The sequence below is a fragment of the Diabrotica virgifera genome, chromosome 1 (assembly GCF_917563875.1).
Source record: "Diabrotica virgifera virgifera chromosome 1, PGI_DIABVI_V3a".
NCBI lineage: Eukaryota > Metazoa > Arthropoda > Insecta > Coleoptera > Chrysomelidae > Diabrotica > Diabrotica virgifera.
The window spans coordinates 192,248,810-192,267,469 of NC_065443.1; the positions used below are offsets into that span (position 1 = coordinate 192,248,810).

At 33.8% G+C, this 18,660-nt stretch overlaps 1 protein-coding gene across 1 annotated transcript in view; it reads right to left on the reverse strand.

The window, feature by feature from the left end:
- LOC114331463 (uncharacterized) overlaps positions 1-18,660 on the reverse strand; it is a 195,105-nt gene that overhangs the window by 34,482 nt on the left and 141,963 nt on the right. Inside the window, exons 9-10 of the mRNA XM_050661799.1 lie at positions 9,317-10,491; positions 6,862-8,328 (exon numbers count right to left, since the gene is read on the reverse strand). Coding sequence (XP_050517756.1) covers positions 6,862-8,328; positions 9,317-10,491 — 2,642 coding nt within the window. The remainder of the gene's footprint in view (positions 1-6,861; positions 8,329-9,316; positions 10,492-18,660) is intronic.

The following is an 18,660-nucleotide window of genomic DNA, read 5'->3' on the forward strand; positions in this document are numbered from 1 at the left end:
TTTTTGAAAAGCTGACACTTACTAAGCTAATGCCTATACTAGAAAACAAAAAAACTAATACCACCACACCAATTTGGGTTTATAAAACAACATTCAACAATACAACAGGTACGTAGAATTGTAGAGAGAATCAACGAGGACTTTGAAAATAATAGGTACTACTCGGCGGTATTTCTGGACGTAAGTCAGGCATTTGATAAAGTCTGGCATAAAGGCCTATTATATAAACTAAAACAGAATTTACCTACAAATTACTATATATTCTTAAAGTCCTATATCACCAACAGAAACTTCCAGGTAAAGTATGAGAATGAATACACAAACATACAACAAATTCTCGCTGGGGTACCCCAAGGAAGTGTACTAGAACCTATATTATACCTTATATTCACTGCTGACTTACCGACAGATACACATATCACTACAGCCACATTTGCGGATGATACAGCAATACTATCATCGAACAAAAATCCCAAAATAGCCTCAGAAATCTTACAAAATAATCTAAATAAAATTCAACAATGGATGACAAAATGGAGAGTCAAAATTAATGAAAACAAATCGCTACACCTAACATTTACCACGCGTAGGGAAACATATCCGGCTGTATACTTAAACGGTAAAGGAATCCCACAAGGGAATGAAGTCAAATACCTAGGTATGTACTTGGACAGAAGATTAAACTGGAGGAAGCATATATTTACTAAGCGAAAACAACTGGGTCATAAGTTAAGAACCATACATTTGCTGTTGGGAAAAAACCAAAACTATCACCTGAAAATAAAATATTAATCTACAAATCCATCCTAAAACCAGTGTGGACTTATGGAATAGAATTATGGGGAACCGCCGCACATTCCAACATTGAAATCATACAAAGATTTCAGTCCAAAATATTGAGATCACTACTAGGAGTTCCATGGTTCATAACCAATGAAGCCATTCATCGGGACGCCGGATACCATACGTCAAAGATGACATCAAAAACTGCGCGAAAAAACATACAGAGAACCTTAAAGTGCATCCAAACGTGTTAGCAAAAAGTTTAGTGAATAAACCGCGTACTGTTCGTAGGTTAAAACGAAAAGTTCCGTTAGCCAAAGAAACATGAAACAAAAAACATGAAACATGAAACGAAAAACATGTTTCATGAAAAGAAAACACTGCTAAACAAATCTCAAAGTCCGCCTACCAATGAAACGAGTGTGATTCATGCTCATGACACATTTTTATTTTCGGAGAGTTTCATAAATGGCCGGATATATATTTGTTTAGAAGTGGTTTATTTCCATGAAACGTAATTTACGTTTCATGTTTCTTTGATGTGCGGCCTGCCTTAGGCGGACTTTGAGATTTGTTTAGCAGTGTTTTCATTTCATGAAACATGTTTTTCGTTTCATGTTTTTCGTTTCATGTTTCTTTCGTGTGCGGCTTGGCTTAGAGTTAAGTGAACAATAGGTACTAAATTAATGTGTATAAGTTTATGTCAGAAATAGTCAGTGTTGTATGCTAAGTTTTAAAAAAGGGGTGCATCACTGGATGCCTCCCTACATGTAATTGATAATTATTGTCAGTCCTATTACTTATTGTCTGTTATCTACCTAAACATTTAGGTTTAGATTGTATAGAGAGATTGTAATAAATGTGGGGTTAATAAAAAAAAGAGGTTCATCTTAAAAGAACCACAATGGGGCACTCAACTACTTCGGAGGCAGTAATCGATTTAAAAAAAAAGCGTACATAAAGCCACCCTCGATATCTGCAAAAACCAAGTAACATCTTTTGGAACTGTGCGATAAAAACTTAATAATACCAGACCTGTTCATCATGAATTTTATAGAGACTTGGTTAATATTAATTAAAAACATGGATGTATACACTTGTAATAACAACAATAAAATAGTTATTTATGAAACAGTTCGTGAAGTATGCTTTTTGTGAACGCACGCGATGTTTAGAGGACGAGCGACAGCGGCGCGAGTGCTCTACATCGCGTAAGTTCGCAAAAAGTACTTAACGCACAGTTTCATTCAATATTTTATCTACGATAAACAAATAAAAAAACTGTAACTCTTCGTCACTGGTATTCATTTCTATTCTACAATTTTTAGAACTTTGACATTTAAAAATTCTAACTTCTTTCAAACAACAAAACTGTCAAAACTTTTGTCGTAATTTATTACTGACAATGTCATCACCATGACAACGCGAAAGTTAAGGATATTAGATTATATGAAAGTGTGCCAAAAACAGTGCGAAAAGTAAATCCCATTTAAAATACATATTGTTACTTCACGCACACTTTAAATCCTTCACGCACTGATATCTATAATTGCAATTTTCACAAACTAAAAAGTTATACATAATATGAGATAGAGTAGATAAATATTATTTGTAATAACTAGTTTTTAGGTATCGTTTTATAAATCACTTTCTTCACAATGCAATATCGCCATAACTATCAAAATACTATTTAAATACGTCTAATTTTTAATAAATTATTTAAGATCCAGCGAATAACTTTATAATTTGCTACCTAATTTGTCATTTTGAAGCCAGCCATTCTCAAAATAAATTATTTACAGGGCATAACGTGTTTGCTACAGAACGTTTTGCTCATTTTTCGAGATTATTGTGTTTTGCACTTGTGGTACCATTGAACTTGGTGTGCGAAATATAGTAGTAAAGACGGCGAGAGAAGGTTCTCCAATAGGAAGACGATCAGTGGGAAGACCACGAAAACGATGGAACAATAGTTTACTGGAGGTATACTTGAAAAACAAACACAGTCATGTCTACACAAAATGAAGAAGAGGGTGTTCTCATTTCTGCCACATAGTATATAGTACATACCAGAGTAAGCGTATACAAATTAAAATTTGTGTACGACATTTTGTTGATACTTTTTCTAATTTTATACAGTATTGGATCGCCTTGTCAAAAGACTACCTGATTTATTTAGTAAAAATTTAAGAAATGAATCAAGTCATTTGCCAATTGTTACTCTGTCCATAATATATAACTCTAACATGGATAACATGGACTTAATACGTTGTTAATTGCAACTCCGTTCAGAGCCACTTTTCTGTTTAAGACCTTACTGATTCTGTTTTAAATAAATCTGTACTACAATCACAATCACATTAACGATGCACTAGACATAAACAAACCAAAGCACTTTGAATATTACGAGGAGTATTCCCAAATCATAATTTACAATGTATATACTATTGTGGATCAATCTATCAATCAAAGATATAATAAAAATTTAAATTTTTTTAATATAACGCGGGCATATAAATTTGATCCACCCTGTATATTGATTTGTAACTATTTATTATAAGTAGTTTTTAAGAAGTGATTTATCGTTAGTAAGTTTTTCCCTGAAAAATAAAACACATTAAGAAAGAAAGTGATATGAATAAGACAATAATTTTTCAGGGTATTTGCAGATTATAACGGCGTTTTGTTATGCATGCCACAGTAATTAGTTCTTAGGAAATTGAGGTAAAGAAAGTTTGGAATTTTAAATATGTTTGTTTAATGATAGGAATATTTAGATAATTATAATTTCCGAAAAGTCATAAGTTTGAGTAGGAATATTTTTGAAAGAATGACTGTTTCTTGTCGAATAAAAAAAAGGAAGGTGGGGAGATAAATGTTTCTGATTGGCTAGGCACTTTGGAATGGGGAAAGTTTTGTTTGAATGTTGAGATCGTTTTGGAAAAAGGAATTCATTATGTTATTTCATCGCTGAAGAGCAGTCAACGTTTTCGTGGATAGTTAGATAGCAAGTACCAGTGGGTGTTTTGATAGTGGAGAATAGAGCTGAAAAGTGGAACGAAAAACAGATCAAATTGAGACGAAATACCTCTTTGATTCTGTATTATTGTGAGAAGGAGAGGAGAGAATTTTTTGAAGTTTGTGCTTTGTTGGAGAATTGGTGCTGGTATGCTGATAGATTTGAAGCTTGAGAACGGAGAGGGCTTTGATGGGTAGCCTAACATAGTCAACGAGGGAGAGCTGTTTTGGGTCAAGAGAAGACATCAGAGTGAGTGAAGCAAAAGGTCAGTCAATTTATGTGAAAGATATTTTTATGTCCGGAAAATAAAATTTTGAGTAAAAGCATATGAATTAAGATTCCAATATTTCAAAAAGTAAATAGGAAGTATAGGTAATTTGCGAATACCTAAAATTTTTTGATTATCTTGTTTTATCAGAGTCATCGGGAACAAACCGATAAATTGTTTTTTTAACTAGAATACATTTAAGTGGTAAAAATTTCATTCGGACAGCTGTGTCCACAGGTTTTAAATTTGATCGATTTTTAGAGTATTGATTTTGATAATAAAATTCTGTATGCTTATTTTATATTTCTATTTAATTCCTTTTCCTAATATTTTTTCCCGATTAAAACCAACTAAGAGATACTGAAACCACGAGAGAAGATAAGTATAACATAAGATAATTTAGATATTTTTTTGTAATATAAAAAGGCACCCTGAGATTTTTTATTAATTTTTTTTGTATGATTTGCGACAATTGGATAAGTGATTAAATAATTAATTGGAGCAATCAAATAAAGATTAAGTGATATTAAAGTAATAAAAAGTAGATCATAACAATACATTATAAATACCAAATCATAATTTACAATGTTTATACATGGTAATTCATGACTCGAGAGTGCTCGTATTTAATTTGTCTTATAGTCCATTCTTTCACGGTTTTTGCTCTAAATTTTAAAGAACCGCTTGGATTGACATGAAATTTGGCATACATATAGCTTGCATGTCAAAGAAAAAAGTGATATTATGCCGATGTGTGCTTTTGCCCTGGGGATGACTTTCACCCCCTCTTGGGGGTGAAAAAATATATGTCCAAAATAAGTCCGGAAATGGGTAAACTGACTAATTTTAAGTACCTTTTGTTCTATAGAGCTTTTTCGCCAAGTCAACACTTTTCGTGTTATTTGCGAGTAAATATTTTAATTTTTCAACAAAGTAACCACATTTTTAGGCGGATTTTTGCAAATAACTCAAAGAGTAAGTATTTTGTCGAAAAAAACGTTATTACCAAAAATATAGCCTATAAAAAAGTAAAAAAAAATGGTGTACGCGGTAGGTCTCTAGATCTCGTAGAACCAGAGTTATAGCCAATGAAAAATAGATTCATACTCACCAAATTTCAAATAGAATATTTCGACGTGAAATATCCAAAAAATTAAGCTCGTTTTGGGGAAAACCCATTTTAACTTTTTTAAAGTGTTTAAAAAAAGCTTTATTTCTGTTTTTACAAAAAGTTTCTAGCATTAAATTTAAGCAAGTTACGCCAAAAATAAAGTTGGTTCCTTTTGTTTTTGCAAAAAAAAATCGGGAAGACCACCCCCTAATTAGCAACTTAAATGAAATTAATCGTTACCGCTCCGCAAAATATTTTACTTATGTTGTGTTTATATGATCTGTAAGTTTCATCGATTCAAAGTGCTTATTTTTGAAAAAAATTGGTTTCAAAATAAAATTTTTAAAAATTTAAATTTTGAAAAATATGTTTTTTTTTCAAAATAACTTAAAAATGATTAGAGGTACCAAAAATCTCGAAAAACAAAAAAAAAGTCAGATTTGATTTTCTGAATATCATGTATTTTTTTGTTTTTCTGTTAGACAAAAATTGATTAAGATTTGTTGTTTCTAAATTTGATACATTCGTGATCAGTGACTCGTTCAACCCCTTTTAACTACAGCCCTTTCAATAATAAGGACTTTAAACCGATGAAACTTACAGATCATATAAACAATATATGCACGAGTCAAGAAACTTGTGAAGTCGTAACGATTAAGTTCATTTAAAATACTAATTAGGGGGTGATTTTCTCGATTTTTTTAACAAAACCAAAAGGGAATAACTTTATTTTGAGCGTAACTTGTTTAATTTTGATGCTAGAAATTTTTGTTATAAAACAAAAATGAAGCTTTTTTTAAACACTTTAAATAAGTTGTAATGAGTTTTCCCCGAAATATGCTTCATTTTTGGTTATTTCACGTTATAGTATTCCATTTGGAATTTGACGAATATGAACCTATTTTTCATTAGCTATAACTCTGCTTCTACTAGGTGTAGAGACGTGATATATACACCATTTTTTAAAAATTTTTACAGGCTATATTTTTACTAAGAATGTTTTTTCGACAAAATTCTCACTATTTGAGTTATTTGCGAAAAACCGTCTAAAGCGTGGTTATTTGGTTGAAAAAAAGAACATATTCACTGCCAAATAACTCGAAAAGTATTGACTCAGTGGAAAAACTCTATAGAACAAAAGATACTTAAAATTAGCCAGTTTATCCATTTCCTGACTTTTTTTGGACGAATATTTTTTCACCCACAAAAGGGGGTGAAAACCACTCCCAGGGCAAAAGCACATATCGGCACAATATCACTTTTTTTCTTTGACTTGTTAGCTATGTGTATGCCAAATTTCATGTCAATCCAAGCAGTTCTTTAAAATTTAGAGGTTTTGCAATATTTTACCGTTAAAGAACGGACTATAGTTTATTTATATCTAGTGCATCTTTATTGTGATTTTTAGTATAAAGTAAAAGACCCAACAGAATCTTCATTTAAAAATTCGAATTTCTTAGAATATAGGAAATATGTATATATTTACACTTAATCAAATCCTTTTGATAATACACGAAACAAACGAATAAATCAGCAGAAAACGTTACAATTTTAGATTTTAACTAGTTAAATTCAACTTTAAATGCCAAAAAAACTATCGTATCGAAAAATCATTTCTGATGCACATCATAAATGAATGAAAATGAAACACATTAAGAGTTAAAAATATAACACATTTACCTGAGATATTTCTTCTGTAGGCTTGGAACATTTCTCTCCTAACCATGCTACAGGTGATGACCATCGGATAGTATCTGGACTTGGACTCGAAGAGGAAAGCCTAACTTCTTTACTGGTCGAAGTAATACTATCAGAACTAGAAGATGAACTAACTACCTGAGAACGATTTATTCTACGTTTTGGACTTAACTTTCTAGGCGGAGGGACTTTATATAAGTCCTTATTAGGTATATCTAAGTGACTATATAAAGTTAATTGAGAATGTTTTGTGGGACTAGGCGTTTTGCAATTGCGCAGTACTTTCTTTTCTCTCTTTCTGCCGGGTTTCTTATGGTGCGTACAGGAAGTGATGTTCACTTTATCCGAACTAGGAAAATCATATAAGCCATCGGAGTCGGTGAAAGGTAGTAAGTCTTTATGTCTTCCGTAAAATTGGGGTGAAAATCGGCTTAAGCCAGACGTACGATCGCTTAAAGGACTCTCGCTTCTAGAACTCATCGGACTAAGATGTTTTTCACATCCCGGTGATTCACATTGCACTACTATTGACGGCAATTGTAGGGAATTTTTGCTAGAAGATAAAGGCGGTAGCAGTCTGTCAACATTTTCTTCTAAGCTAAGACATTTAGCCACTCTTGGAACTGGCGCTATGGGTAAATCAAGCAGAGTCTTGCATGTTTCCCCTTCTGTAACCATAAATACCTCTAACTCTTTGGCGCTTTTAAGATCACCATCATCTATCTTTTCGTCTATATGATCCGTTCCTATTCCTTCATCGTTGGACTCTACCAACGGATCATCTGATAAAGTCTCAGAATCAGATCTTCCACGTCGTTCATCAGAGTTTCCTTGTTGCGAAGAGTTAGAAGTCCCAGGATTCAGTTTTAAGACTGGTGTTAGCGATTGTCGTCTGTGAAACCCACCAGGCCCTTGATCATCCATTTCTGTAGGACACAAGGGATTGTTTGAGCTACATCTTGACGGACCAGGACTCGCCATAGAGCTGTATCCAGAGCTACTCAGATTACTTTCAGAAGCAGTATGTTCTCCTCTTGGATTCATCGAAAAAGGACTCAAGTATGTCATCCCCCCAGAAGGACCTTCCAAACCAGCAGATGACTTTACCGCCGGTGAAATAGATTCTGTATCTGATTCTATCTCGCTCATGTTACACGTAATGGTAATCATTGGCGGAGCACAGGGTAGATCCAACGATGTAGGCTTGTCAAAATCCTTCAGCATTTTTCGAGACTGTTTAGGAGAGGGAAATTGAAAACAAGAAGTATTCGGTATAGAAGCTCTATGTGGGGGAGGGGATCCGGGAAAAGTCGGTGAAGGCAGTTTGGGAATTGTTGGTGATGGCGTTTGAACGGTTAGGGTTGGGATTACTAAAGGTGGGGGATCGATGGTAATGGTAATTGCTGGTTTGCTTCTTTCTTGCGATTGGCCAATTGGAGGTGGTCGATTCTAAAAAATAAAAAAACGGTTTTCATTTTACCTCTGCAAAGAAACAGAATCAACTAAGATAAAACTAAGACCAAACAAATATCAAATCAATAATTGACAACAATGGCGAAGATGACAAAAAAATGGCGAATTACTTCATGAAGTTAAAACATGTTAAAACAGTTCGTTTAAGGGTAGAAATATTATGTTCAAGTAAGATAATGGTTACGAGCGATCCACAATTATTGGGATCAAAGCTAGCCGTGCAAAAAATTACGTATGTCTTATATCATTGGTTTATCAATTCATTTTGATTAGCATTATAAAACATAAAAAATCAGTCGAAACCTTTAACTCAGAACTTTAATCAAAAATAAAAAAAATTAACAAAGTTATCAGTAACAATAATAAATAAAATCAAACAAAATGCTGTATAATATGTCCACCACCAACATCTATTCATATAACCTTACTTTTCTTGTTAAGTTGACGTACACCGCAAAGTTGACATAAACTGGGAAGTATATCTTAATTAAGAATAGACATGCATTGTATAGCTATCTCTGTTGTTCAGAGCCGCCTATGGTGACAATAATTTTGGATCAGACGTTACCTTTTTACTTAATGTACCTTAGTTTGACTCATAGAGGATAAAACCATAGCAATGAACCCAAGCATTCGTGAAATAATTCAGCTAGAAATCTATAGGTAGTTGATATGTACTAAAATGCAATTATAAAAGTGTTATAAAATATATTCGCAAAAAATGACTGAGAATTATTAAGCTATCACGATCGGAAGAACACAAAAAGAGAGAGAACGAAAAATATTCTTGACTTTATTTCCAATGAATTTTAAAATTAGTTTTCCGACGAGAACGCACTGACCTCAGATTATGTATTTATGTTCGATAACTACTACAGGTAATTAACAACCAAGAAGTCGTTAAGAAAAAGTATATAAATTCTAATGAAATCTATGTAACATATACGAGTTTGAGGAAACTTACTTTTAATCTATATAAATTAGATTGTTGTAGAGCTGCAGCTTCTTCCAGAATGAGCCCGTCTTCAGCCTGGGGATCGATCGGAATATCAGGACAGTGGATTTCGTCGTCATCAAAATCGGTGCTGATAGAAATATTCGGTATTTCTACTGATATCCTATCATCGCTAAGCTCAGCGTCATCCATTGAGGATGAAGCATTGCTACGTCTAGTAACTATGGGTGTCAATGCTGGCGATGGCATGGGAGAGGGTAGTGGGGTAGGCAATTCCCTAATAGGCGAAAGGCACTTATTGATTGTGCTTGGTATTTCCAATAAGATAGTTGGTGGATGCAACAAGTTGCTACCGATGCTGGACGATTTATGTGCGCTTAACGGATCAAGCACCGGCACTTCAATTGTACCCTGTCCAGCGTGACGCTGAAAGATCGGGCTCTCGGGTGCTCCACTGGAGAAGGAAACTGGCGTGTGGATAGATGAAGTGGACGAGTCGTCGTCTCCAACAATGTCATCCTGCGGACTTGAAGCTGTCGGCGTAGTTGAAGGCGTGATCTTTAGAGATGATGGGTAGTTAGCCGCTGCAGAACTAGCAGAAAAGTTTCGGAACATCGCTAGGATAGAATCAGCGCTAGCGGGCTTCTGTCGTCCATTTGGCAGTCGGTTGTGTCTCCTGTTGATCAGCAAATCTGAAATACTTGTACTCAAAGCACTGGGAATAGCTAGATCTGAGCTGGTGAACGAGTCACTACCTTGGTTGCTGGATGTGCTGTTTGGAGACCTGGCGTCCACGCTAGGAGATGGCGGGGTACTGGCTGGCCTTGCAAACATACATCCCAAGCGGTTGGTTTGCATAATACCAAGTTCAACTTCGCTACCAGAGCTCATTTCTGCTGAAACCTTATTAAGTAACCTAGCAAACGTGACTTTCTTCTCCAGCTTGGGATCGATAAGGGCTGCTTGGGCACTGGAGCCTCCAAACTTAGTTTCTGTCTGTTTTCCGTTTTCGCCCTTGATATCAGTGTCTGGTTTCATTTCACTCAACTGAATTAGCTCCCCCAAACTTACTTTTTTCGTGTTCGGTTTGGGGGAGACTAATTGTTGAAGAATTTGTCTCTTGTCGGCAATGTTTTTCTTGGTGGGGGTTGAATTATTTCTCTTCTTTTTAGGTGAAGGAGTGCCTAAAGAAGTATTAAAATAAATTTTCAAAATAAAGTTTTCAGTAAAAAAATTTGAAAATTGTCGCTTGCAATTTGTACAAATATTATACACATATACTCAATTCAAATACACTGTTAAGAATGCAAAATTTACTAAAAAAGTTTCAGATGAAAAGTAATAAACACACTATTTTCACATAATAAACACTCTGAATCAAATTGTTAAAAAGTGAATTTATCGAGTAGTAAAGAATTTTACGTATGAACATACGAGTATTATAGTAATATTAAGAGTGGGCCAAAGAAAACAGTCCACCTCGATATTTGGCAGTATTTATTAGACTTTAACACTAGAAAGTCGGAGGGATTGCGAATTAAAGTTATTGTAGTTTTTTTATTTGAGGCAATAATATTTTAATATTTTATGACTCTTAATATTTTGATACAAAGCCTTATTTAACACAAAAAATCTTGTTTACTAAATTTATTAAATGGTTTTTTAACAAACCTACCATAGAAGTCTAAAGGGGCCAAATTGGCCCTGTGTAAGTTATTATCGTTTTCTGGGAAATTCGACGATCCATTCTTTCAAATTCCTGTCGAATGGGTAAAATTATATTTATGTATGTATGTTTATTTTAAATGGTTACCCTTGTACGGGTACTGATCATCTACGTAATAAAGATACAATTGTTGGTGAACACAAGTGAACACAAAGATGCAATTGTTGGTGTAGACTGTAGAGGACCAAATGATGCGTCTTTATACTACAAAAGTAACTTCAAGACGATGGCCTATGTACGTGTTTTATCATACTCTTTTCTTGGAAGCAATAAATGCATGGATTATTTATAAAGAAATAACTGGAAGTAGACTCAGTCTTCGAAAGTTTATTCTTCGGCTATGTGAAGAATTATGGGCCCCATACCTTGTCTGCCGAAATCTGAAGCTACGCCTAGCAACACTAGGTCTACCAAAACTATCACTGTTACTATCCAAAAACGAAAAAATATCAGTTGAAAATATTTTGTAAAGGAAATCATACTTCCAATCATTGCCACGGTTGTAACAAGGCAATGTGTGGCAAATATCAAAAACTGCAAACTGTATGGTGTTCCGAATGTTTTTGATAGGCAGCGAATATGTTAAACAATGAAGGTAAAAAATAAAATCAGGTTCTACAGTCTAGAGTAGATATAATTTCTTTAAACTGAGTTTTAATTAATTAAAGAACGTTGGGCCAAAATGATCCCTTCGGGCTTTCTAGGTAGGTATGCTAAGCCAGACTTTCTAGTGTTAAGGAGATGCCGAGACAGGTCAATTTTTAAGCGGGACACATTTCTACGGTACATACATCTGTGATTTGTCAACCCCCTCGGGATCGGGCAATCCTGAGATATTGTATTTAAAATAGAAACGTTAATGTTGACCACTGTTATATTATACACCCTGTATACGACCTGTTATCGCCCTGTTAGATACCCTAAAACGACCTATATAAACTAGGTAAGGTGAATAAACCGTGATGCAGAAAGTGCAAAACGGAAGAAAATACACATCTTATGCCATTCCAATGTGATACGTGATGTGAGGCAGGAATTTACTGGTCAAGTTAGGTTTGAACCAGAAAAGATCATCAAACTACCAATTTAGAAAACTGTAGGCTTTCTTTGGGGCCACAGGACTCATTAGAGAAAAAAACAAGGTATGGTACCGAGGCGTTACGAGCAAGTGACAGAGGGTACCGAGTCGCCTAATTTGAGAAGAAGGAGAAGAAAAAGAAGAAGAAGAAGAAGAAGAAGAAGAAGAAGAAGAAGAAGAAGAAGACCAAGAATCGATTTGAGTTAACTAATAAAGAATAATTAATATGTAGAGAAAGGAATGAAGAACTTTTCTAAAAAGACTTTGGCTCATAATGAGCTGTTACACCAACGGATGATCATGACTATTAATCTCAAAAAAATGAAATCCCTTAAAAATGCATTAATTTATAATCGAGTACTAGTTGTTATTCATTATGAATATTTTGCCAAGCTTTCACATACTTTCGGCTCGGGCCAATATTAGATATTCGTCTCATGCATTGCCCATTGATTGGAAAATTGTTGAAATGTAAACACGGTAGCCGTGTCGGTGGCAGCAGATTGATAACAGTGCGAACACGGGAGCCGTGTGAGCGGACTTAAAAGCGTTAACACTTATCTTTAAAGTTAACATTTATACTACAAATGCTTCATTGTAGTATTTAATTTTTTTGTGGTGAAATTTTTCATGTTGTATCTACCTAGATGAATTAAAAATAATAAACTTGCAATATTTATCATTCTTTCTTAATTTTTTATATTCTCTACTACCCGATAATGTGGATAATGCTGTGCGGAAATGACAACGTCAAATTGGACAACTAATAGTCTAAGAGCTGGTGAACCCTCCGACTAACGGTCGTCCTGTAAGGCTAAAAATTTGTCTAGCGATAGTTCATAGCACACCAAGGGTAAAAACCATGACCTGGCAGGCATCAGCCGTGCACGTGTATCTGCCAGGTGAATCGAAAAGTGCATAGTTTAGGGGTAAAATAAACTTTCTCCTGTAAGGTTTAAATTTAAGTATGTGTTTGAGTAAGTAATTTAGAAGAAATGTGTACAATGACAGGCGATTCTGAAGAGCATAAGACCTTGCCAGGCGAGAGGAAATATTAGGGGTTTTTCCTAAAATTATTTTTTTGCAACGAAAAATTTTTTTTAGGTTTTTTGAATTAACTAATAATTTCAAAGTTGCCAAGATAGGTAGATATTCTTTAAACATTGATTGATGGAATCCCAAAGAGTTTTTTGCAATACAATATCGGAAACCCCTTTGTTTTTTAATTGCTAATCAAGCGAGCGCGACACTGTAGTATAAGTGAGGACGTTTGAGTTGGCATAAAATCAATATCTCGAGAATGGTCAAATTTCAAGAGAAACCCTCGGACAGGTAGATTTTTATTTTTAAATTAGAACTTTTTGGCATATATATAATACTAGTGACGTCATTCATCTAGGTGTGATGACGTAATCGATGATTTTTTTAAATGAGAGTATGGGTTGTGTGATAGCTCATTTGAAAGCTTATTTAATTCTCTATTCATTAATATAAACATTAACATAATTATTTATGCAATGTGTACAAAAACAATTTTTTTATTAAATTAAATTTGATTAAATTTGACAAATAGAAGAAAAATTTTTTTTGTACACCCTGTATAAATAATTATGTTAATGTTTATATTACGGAATAGAAAATTAAACTTTCAAATGAGCTATCACATAACCCCTACTCTTATTTAAAAAAAATCATCGATTACGTCCTCACGCCCAGATGGATGACGTCACTAGTATTAGATATATGCCAAAAAGTCCTAATTCAAAAATAAAAATCGACCTGTGTGAGGATTTCTCTTGAAATTTGCCCATTCCCGAGATAATGAGTTTATGCAAACTCAAACGTCCTCACTTATACTACAGTGTCACGCCCGCTTGATTAGCAATTAAAAAAACGAAGGGGTTTTCGATATTTTATTGCAAAAAACTCTTCGGGATTTCATCAATCAATGTTTAAAGAATAGCAACTTTGGCAACATTTAAATTTTTAGATTGTCTGATTTAGGGTTAAAAATGGCCGATTCCGCAAGTTTCAAAATTTTCAATCGCTTATATAACAAAAACTATTAACTTATGGGAAAAATCACTAAAGACCTTTTCTGTTTGGAATTATTCAAAAAACCTAAAAAAAATTTGTTCGATGCAAAAAAAATAATTTTAGGAAAACCCCTAATCTTTCCCCTCGCCTGGCAAGGTCTTATATGCTCTTCAGAATCGCCTGTCATTGCACACATTTCTTATAAATGACTTACTCAAACACATACTTAAATTTAAACCTTACAGGAGAAAATTTATTTTACCTCTAAACTATGCACTTTTCGATTCACCTGGTAGATACACGTGCACGGCTGATGCCCTCCAGGTCATGGTTTTTAGCCTTGGTGTGCTATGAATTATCACTAGACAAATTTCTAGCCTTACAGAACGACCGTTAGTTGGAGGGTTCACTAGCTCTTAGACTATAACCGATGGCGTGCAACAGATTTATTAGGAAGACATCAATATCTTACAATGTGTTTAATACTTTCATTGGTCTAATATTAGCTTTTTCTGATATATGGATTGTTATTTTTATTTTTATTTTATTTGTGTTGTTTTATTTTGCAATATTATATTTACTAACAGTAGTTTCTTGTACGTATCCTATTTAAAATAATTTTTATAATTATGTTTCTTTAGAAATAAAAAAACATATTTATATAAGAGTTTTCAAATTTGATAGTATAATGATTATGGTAATACCGGGTGTCCACTTATATTTCCCCCATTTTAACTGCCTATAAGTTCTAAACGACACAAGATAGAAATATGCGGTTTTCACTGAAATGTTTTATCTTAGTAAAAGTTTTGTTTGAATTGATTGAATTTTTTATATAGCTTTTAGATAGAAAATAGCGGATTTTTGGAAAAAACGTTGTTGACCTGTTTTATTGAAACACCCACTATATTTTTTGTAAATTGAAAAAACGGTCGTTTACCTATCCAGCGATATAAAGTTTTTCAAAATCGGTTGTCAAATCAGTGAGCAATTAATTTTTAAAAGGAGAGATGCAATGTGGAAATCACATAACAATATAAATTTGTTTATTTATGTTATTTAGTTATGTGATATCCACGTTGCACATCTCATTTTAAAAATTAATTACTCAGTCATTTGACAACCGATTTTAGAACACTTTATATCGCTGGATAGGTAAATGACCGTTCTTCAAATTTACAAAAATATACTGGGTGTTCCATTAAAAAAAGTCAACAAAGTTTTTTCAAAATCCCGCCATTTTTTTCTCGTAATTGAAAGCGATATTAAAAACTCAATCCATTCAGACAAAACTTTTACTAAAATAAAACCTTTCAGCGAAAACCGCATATTTCTGTCTTGAGCCGTTTAAAAGTTATAGACAGTTAAAATGGTGGAAAATATAAGTGGACACCCGGTATATTATTCCAAACATACCGTTCCAATAAATATTTAAAAAAAAATTAATAATGAATAATCATTTCGTTGTGAACCGAAACAACAGCCGTCTTACTTTAGTTACTTCAGAGAGCGCCAAAAACACTCTGTCTTGTTTCTACCCTTATTGGGGTTTCCTCAGAGAGCGCATATTTGATTCTCTCTTGAGAATATTTTAGACTTTGGTTGATTTGTCAGTCTAGATGTATAAACTCTCTAGAGAGAGAATCAAATATGCTAGGAAACCCCAATAAGGGTAGAAACCAGTTAGAGCACTTTTGGCGCCCTCTGAACTAACTAAAGAAAGACGGCTCTTGTTTCGGTTCACAACGAAATGATTACTTATTATTTTTATTTGTTCTACTCCTATTCTGAGTATTGGGAACTAATCTTTATTGGAATTTTACGGTGCTCGACAGGTGCGTAGTGAGATGCAACCTGATATATCTCCCTCGGCTTTATTAGCTCCGGCAATTCGTTAGTTTGCATATCTTAGAGGCCACGAATGGTGTAACCAGAAGAATAGTTCTAATAAAGTTTTATTTTCAAAATTATTAATACTGAAAGTAAAACTTCCATTCGAAAGAAAATTGAGTTGAAAATGTAAGGAAAAACTTAAACATTAAAGTTGAATAAGACTACGCTCTGTAAGAGCGTAGGCGCATAAATGCATTCATCTTTTAGAATTATAAGAATGGAAGACTACATTATTACCGAGTAGCGAAAGTCCGTGAAAACGTCTATAATATTTATTTTAATAAGTTACATAGGTGAAAAAGAAAACAAAATTTAGTATGATTTTAAATTTCAAATATCTCATTGATAATAAATTTTTGTTTATTCTAAGGGACTTTTTGTCCTCTTTTATAGTGTAATCTTTCATTCTGCGTATAATTCTTTCAAAAATGTTTTTTAGTTTGCTCAGGATTCGAATGAAATGAATGCGTTTAAAAAGCATTGTCACGAAATTTTGAGCATGCGCTCTTAAGAACAACAAATTTAACAACAAGCTCAGTTACAACAACAATCGAACAAGGAAAACTTAGATGGCTCGGACATGTACTGAGAAAAGGAGAAGAAAAAATAGTAAGACAGGTATATGAAGCCAGAGATATGGGAAGAAAGAAGAGAGGAAAACCAAGAAAGACGTGGACAGAAGCAGTGAGGGAAGAGGACGACAAAAGAGAAATAAAATGGAAGGGAACAAAAGCATTGGCCATAGATAGAAGGAAATGGAAGGAAATGTGGAAGAAAACGACGGAGAACCCAACTCCACAATAACTCACACCGAGGAGTAGAAGACTTTATAAATATGATACGATATAATATCTATAAATAATATGTATAAATATTATCATTAAGGCTATGGGTACATAATTCACAAATATTTTACGGTTATCCGTACTTTTTCTGTCTTTACACGGCAAATTACGTTTAGTAAAATTCTCACTGGTATGGAAACTGCAGATGTAAACATTAGGTTGACAGTGACATTGTCATTAGAAAGGTAGAGATGGCTATTTCGGTTTCGTTCAGTTTTTGAATGTTCTTGGATAACCTTTACTTGTATAAATGATACGATTATTTTTTCACTAATTATGTATTTAGTGGTTACCATTATTTATATACCATACAAATAGTCGAAAAAGAAAAAAAGTTTATTAGCGGAAACAGAAGAACATATTATCAGAAGAAAGTCACAGGCTGTTAAAAGTCATTCTTCAGAGTTCCCAAAGCTTCATATACCTGGGCAGAGAGCTAAATACTCAACTAGACCACTGAAAAGAAATCATAAGGGGCATTGAAATAGCAAGGTGTGGTTTCATGAACATTCAAGATTGAGAACACTAAAGTGTTATGCGTGAATGTGTGGTCTCTATTACTATATGGTTGCGAGACCTGAACATTAAAACAGTATGACGTTAACAAACTGATTTTATTCGAAATGTGGATGAACCGCCGAATGTTAAGAATAAGCTGGGCCAGCAGAACCACGAATGAAAAATTACTGAGAATAATAAACACACGTCCTCATCTGGTCAATACTATCAAAATTAGATAGACGTCATTAGGACACATAATGCGCCATAGGGAATTTGAGCAGCTCCAGGTAATATTAAATGGCAAGATCGAAGGTAAAAGGGGTTAAAAAAGAAAGAAAAAATCTTAGCTCCGAAACATCAGAGATTGGACCCACAAAACAGGAAATGACTTAATTCATCAAGCCCAGAATAGAGAGAAATTTGCCATATTGACCGCCAACCTCAATAGAGAAGTCACTTAGGAAAAGGAGCCGAAAATATCATTTTATTATTTTTCTTCGAGAAAAAAAAGCGTTAAAACTCTCCGTAAAAAGCGAAGCCTTGAATTATAAAATCTTAAAATCATCTTTATTAAAATATGAAGCCAACATTTAATAATTCACTCAAGAAAATGGGCGGAATGCATGAAACGTAGTAGATGCTATTGCTTCAGCAAATAGTCACTACTTTGTAGCATTTTCTTTTACATAAAAGTAGGTGCGTTTGTTGAGAAGAACTTACTACACAACAGAAGTACCTACTACTGACCAGAAGTATCTACTAAAAAGCGTAGCGCCAGCCGTGTCTGCATTACATCAATCGTGATGGAATTAGTTTTCCATGTGCTTGTGATTTGTGAATTCACATTTTAACGTACCAAATTATTAGAATTGTACATGAGTAAAAATGAGTGACTCAGATCCGAAGCAAAAAGAGTTACGCGATGATAAAAATGAACAATTATTGTTATTTGTTAATCTTCTTCACAATTATTAAATTTTATTTGATAAAAGCATGACCCAAAAATTTAGAATCTTCTTCTTAGTTTGTAAATTTTTCTATCACACACATTCATAAATGCTGTCATATTGTAACAAAACAATACCTACGCCGAAGACGTCCACCCACCAACTTCACTTAAACTGAAGCAAAATACTACTAAACAAGCACATACTTCAAAATCGTAGTACTTTCTTCTATGTAGGCTGGTAAATAGTAGGAGAAAAGCAAATGCTTTTTAAGTGTAGTGAAATCTTCAAAAATGTAGTACGTACTTGATGCATAAGCATTTACT